Below are 5,000 nucleotides of genomic sequence, written 5' to 3' on the forward strand. Positions count from 1 at the left end.
AGATCTTTAACTATGGACTGACACAGCGAGAGATCTCCTCTAACTAGGGACTGACACAGGGACAGATCTCCTCTAACTAGGGACTGACACAGGGACAGATCTCCTCTAACTAGGGACTGACAGAGGGAGAGATCTCCTCTAACTAGGGACAGGCAGCTCAGAGCTCTGCTTTACTGGGGCCGAGCTCTGAGCTGCCAACAGCCCTTCATAACTAGAACACCAGGGCTGTTTGTGTAGAGGCTGGAGTGGTTGTAATAGAGATGGCAATGGCATTTCACATTTGATTGTTTTGCATTGTTTACCCAAACTGATTATCTCTTCCTTGAGAGAAACTAATTATTCTGTTTCTTCGTTCTAACTATTATGTTTTGTTTGAGGGTTCAGTGTTCCTCTGTGCCAGTAACGGAGGTTTCAGTTGTCTGGGAGAGAGATTAGGAGGTGGTGAGGGGGGTATTGTCTAGTTGCATCTTCCATTAGGATGCTAACAGGGAACGGGGTTTAACAAGCCTATACATAAGTGAAGAGCTGGAAACTGTGGAGCAAGTATGAACCAGTACTCTCCCAAACAACGTCCTCATTATTTTAAATGATGTCATTGTTTGGATACCACAGGACTGTAAAACCTTGATGAGGAAGTGAGGCGGGGTGATACATGGTAATCATGTTCCTGCTTTCTCTGTTCTGCAGTGTGACTTCCAGGTGAACCAGGACACTGCACCAACCGACCATTTAACACTGTGCATTTAGAATAGGCAGCCATATGGTCGAGGATGGACACATCACTCATACCCCATCTCACCCTCCAGTAGCTGGTACCTGCTGTAAGAGCTGGTGTCTGCTGTAAGAGCTGGTGTCTGCTGTAAGAGCTGGTGTCTGCTGTAAGAGCTGGTGTCTGCTGTAAGAGCTGGTGTCTGCTGTAAGAGCTGGTGTCTGCTGTAAGAGCTGGTGTCTGCTGTATGAGCTGGTGTCTGCTGTAAGAGCTGGTGTCTGCTGTAAGAGCTGGTGTCTGCTGTAAGAGCTGGTACCTGCTGTAAGAGCTGGTGTCTGCTGTAAGAGCTGGTGTCTGCTGTAAGAGCTGGTGTCTGCTGTAAGAGCTGGTGTCTGCTGTAAGAGCTGGTGTCTGCTGTAAGAGCTGGTGTCTGCTGTAAGAGCTGGTGTCTGCTGTAAGAGCTGGTGTCTGCTGTATGAGCTGGTGTCTGCTGTAAGAGCTGGTACCTGCTGTAAGAGCTGGTGTCTGCTGTAAGAGCTGGTGTCTGCTGTAAGAGCTGGTGTCTGCTGTAAGAGCTGGTGTCTGCTGTAAGAGCTGGTGTCTGCTGTAAGAGCTGGTGTCTGCTGTAAGAGCTGGTGTCTGCTGTAAGAGCTGGTGTCTGCTGTAAGAGCTGGTGTCTGCTGTAAGAGCTGGTACCTGCTGTAAGAGCTGGTGTCTGCTGTAAGAGCTGGTGTCTGCTGTAAGAGCTGGTGTCTGCTGTAAGAGCTGGTGTCTGCTGTAAGAGCTGGTGTCTGCTGTAAGAGCTGGTGTCTGCTGTATGAGCTGGTGTCTGCTGTAAGAGCTGGTGTCTGCTGTATGAGCTGGTGTCTGCTGTAAGAGCTGGTGTCTGCTGTAAGAGCTGGTGTCTGCTGTAAGAGCTGGTACCTGCTGTAAGAGCTGGTGTCTGCTGTAAGAGCTGGTGTCTGCTGTAAGAGCTGGTGTCTGCTGTAAGAGCTGGTGTCTGCTGTAAGAGCTGGTGTCTGCTGTAAGAGCTGGTGTCTGCTGTAAGAGCTGGTGTCTGCTGTAAGAGCTGGTACCTGCTGTAAGAGCTGGTGTCTGCTGTATGAGCTGGTACCTACAAATGAAGTTGTGTCCTTGGGCAAGGCACTTCACCCAACTTGCCTCGGGGGAATGTCCCTGTTCTTACTGTCAGTCGCTCTGGATAAGAGCTAAATGTAAATGTGTTGGTGAAGGTCTATTATGATACTATATTGGCTGGCGTCATTGAGGTCTGCATTAGGGTGTGGCTATGTGGTGTTTATGTCGGGGTGCAAAGTTAAATTGGGTAAATGAGGGGGGGGGGGTCACTGGTTTACAGGTGTGGGGGAGTCAGGTTCAGGTTGTGCCTGTGGGGGGGAGTTGTGGGGGGGGTCTGGGTGCTCATGCTGTTTCAGAGGGCTGGAGAGGGGTGGCTCAGACAGAGGAGGTGGGCAAGAGAGACCAGAGAGGGACCAGAGACCAGAGAGACCAAAGGGGCTAGGAGAGAGACCAGAGACCAGAGAGAGACCAGAGGAACCAGAAAGACCAGAGAGAGACCAGAGAGGGACCAGAGAGACCAGAGAGGGACCAGAGGGACCAGGAGAGAGACCAGAGAAAGACCAGAGGAACCAGAAAGACCAGAGAGAGACTAAAGGGACCAGAAAGACCAGAGAGAGACCAGAGGGACCAGCGAGAGACCATAGAGACCAGAATCACCAGAGCGAGACCAGAAAGAGACCAGAGAGACCAGAGAGACCAGTCTGGATGCTGAGCCCCAGAGCACCTGTCTCTCCTCTTAAATCATCCCCTCCTCACTGAGCATGCTCAGCACAGACAGCAGCAGCCGCCACAATCTATCTCCGAGCAACGCCCACACCCCTGCAGTGTTACCGTGGCAACACACACTCTCCAGGGTAAGTCTCTGAAGAGGAGAGGCTGGGCGGGGCGGAGGGTGTTGTGCGGTGGGGGGTTAGGGCTGGGGGTGCAGGGGGCACAGGGGGTGGGCAGGGCGACAGGGCGGAGAGTGGGAGGGATCTGGGGGTGGATTACCTGTAGTGGGGGTGCTGGAAGTGACAGTGTGGAACCTCTGAAAGAACAGTGAAATGCATTGAGACTGTCATCCATGTTGGCAGCTGCTTCCCCCCTCCTTCTGGCCTTCTGCCTCTACTCCTGCCTCTACTCCTGCCTCTACTCCTGCCTCTACTCCTGCCTCTACTCCTGCCTCTACTCCTGCCTCTACTCCTGCCTCTACTTCTGCCTCTACTCCTGCCTCTACTCCAACCTCTTTGCCTGGTTACTACCATCTCCTCCCCCTCTCCCCCAGCAGTCTTACCCATCTCCTCCAGCTCTGATGTCATAGACTTGGAGCGCAGGGCGATGGCTGGAGTGCTGAGTCTCTTGCTCTGCTGAGGGACTGTTGGAGAAAGGGTAAAGTCATCATCATCATCCTCATCCTCACCTCATCCTAGCATCCCTTCAACAACTCCTCCTCCTCATTACATCCTTCCAACAACAAAAACTCCTCATCATCATCTTCATCGTTCCAAACATTCGTAACTTTGTCTTACTCTTCTTTCTGGAGCCTTCTTCCATGTCGGGATTGCGGGTCACCATGACAACCTTGACCATGAGGCTGTTGCCGCCCTGTCTGATCATGTTGACCACCTGCCTGTGGCCCACCTTCACCACGTTCTGACCATTCACCTGGGAGAGAGGCGAGAGAGGGGGAGGGGAGAGAGGGAGAGAGGGGGGGAGAGTGTGAGACAGCGAGGGAGAGACAGAGAGACAGACAGAGAAAGAGTGAGAGACAAAGAAAGAGACAGATAAAGAGAGAGTGACAGAGAGAGTTACAGCAGAGTAAGGCGTAGTAGTGGGTTGAGACGGCATGTACAGCACAGTTGCCGTCTTTCTCCAGCCTCAAGACCTCACAGACCTCAATGAGGAAGTCCCCCATCCGCAGACCAGCCCTCCAGGCCACCCCTCCCTCATCCACAGACTCCAGGTACTGCAGCGCGGGGAAGGCCGGGGTGGGGGTGAACTCTTCAATGGGGGTCTGGGCTGCAGACAGAGACACAGGGGTCAGGGGTCAGAGGTCAAGGGTCAGGGGTTAGGGGTTAGGGGTCACGCTGAGCCGAAGCACGTTTCCTCACCCTTGGCCCCTCGCAGGACGAAGCCAAACCCCTCGCTGTCTCTTTTCTGCAGGAGCACTGTCTTCTCCTTTATGATGTAGTCACTAGGAGAGAGGGGAGGGGGAGGAAGAGAGAGGGGAGGAGAGAGAGGAGGACAGAGTCAGCAAGGTGAGGAGGATGAGGAGAGGAGAGAGAGAGGAGGAGAGAGTCAGCAAGGTGAGGAGGATGAGGAGAGGAGAGAGAGAGGAGGAGAGAGTCAGCAAGGTGAGGAGGATGAGGAGAGGAGAGAGAGAGGAGGAGAGAGTCAGCAAGGTGAGGAGGATGAGGAGAGGAGAGAGAGAGGAGGAGAGAGTCAGCAAGGTTAGGAGGATGAGGAGAGAAACGATGACTCGCAGAGTGAGAGAGAAGAAGACAGCGGGGAAAGAAACGAGAGAGAGAAAAGATGAAGAGAGAGAGAGAGAGAGAGAGAGAGAGAGAGTAGAGAGAGAGGAGAGAGAGGAGAGAGAGAGAGAGAGAGAGAGAGAGAGAGAGAGAGAGAGAGAGAGAGAGAGAGAGAGAGAGAGAGAGAGAGAGAGAGAGAGAGAGAGAGAGAGAGAGAGAGAGAGAGAGAGAGAGAGAGAGAGAGAGAGAGAGAGAGAGAGAGAGAGAGAGAGAGAGAGAGAGAGAGAGAGAGAGAGAGAGAGAGAGAACAGAGAGAGAGACAGAGAGAGAGAGAGAGAGAGAGAGAGAGAGAGAGAGAGAGAGAGAGAGAGGAGAGAGAGAGAGAGGAGAGAGAGGAGGGAAGAGGAGAGAGAGGAGAGAGAGGAGAGAGAGGAGAGAGAGGAGAGAGGAGAGAGAGAGAGAGAGAGAGAGAGAGAGAGTGAGAGAGAGAGAGAGAGAGAGAGAGAGAGAGAGAGAGAGAGAGAGAGAGAGAGGAGAGAGAGGAGGGAAGAGGCGTTCACCCCTCCACATTCACACTGCACCAGGGAGACTTAGTCCTCAGTCAGGGGGGTGGGGGAGTAGAGGGGAAGGGTGGGGGAGGAGTTGGGGTGGGGGAGTAGAGGGGAAGGGTGGGGGAGGAGTTGGGGTGGGGGGAATCAGAGGCCTGCTGGAATGAGGGAGGATGTTTGAAGATGTTTTATACCTGTGAATGAAACCACACCCTC

At 53.2% G+C, this 5,000-nt stretch overlaps 1 protein-coding gene across 1 annotated transcript in view; it reads right to left on the minus strand.

Annotated features, from left to right (window-relative positions):
* The window catches only part of shank1 (SH3 and multiple ankyrin repeat domains 1), a 45,084-nt gene that overhangs the window by 10,167 nt on the left and 29,917 nt on the right, over nt 1-5,000 (minus strand). The window contains exons 16-19 of the mRNA XM_084677676.1: nt 3,877-3,959; nt 3,660-3,784; nt 3,295-3,430; nt 3,060-3,140 (exon numbers count right to left, since the gene is read on the minus strand). Of these exons, the coding sequence (XP_084533802.1) occupies nt 3,060-3,140; nt 3,295-3,430; nt 3,660-3,784; nt 3,877-3,959 (425 nt within the window). The remainder of the gene's footprint in view (nt 1-3,059; nt 3,141-3,294; nt 3,431-3,659; nt 3,785-3,876; nt 3,960-5,000) is intronic.

Source organism: Hypomesus nipponensis, chromosome 17 (assembly GCF_054491055.1).
Source record: "Hypomesus nipponensis isolate SF chromosome 17, ASM5449105v1, whole genome shotgun sequence".
Taxonomy (NCBI): Eukaryota; Metazoa; Chordata; class Actinopteri; order Osmeriformes; family Osmeridae; genus Hypomesus; species Hypomesus nipponensis.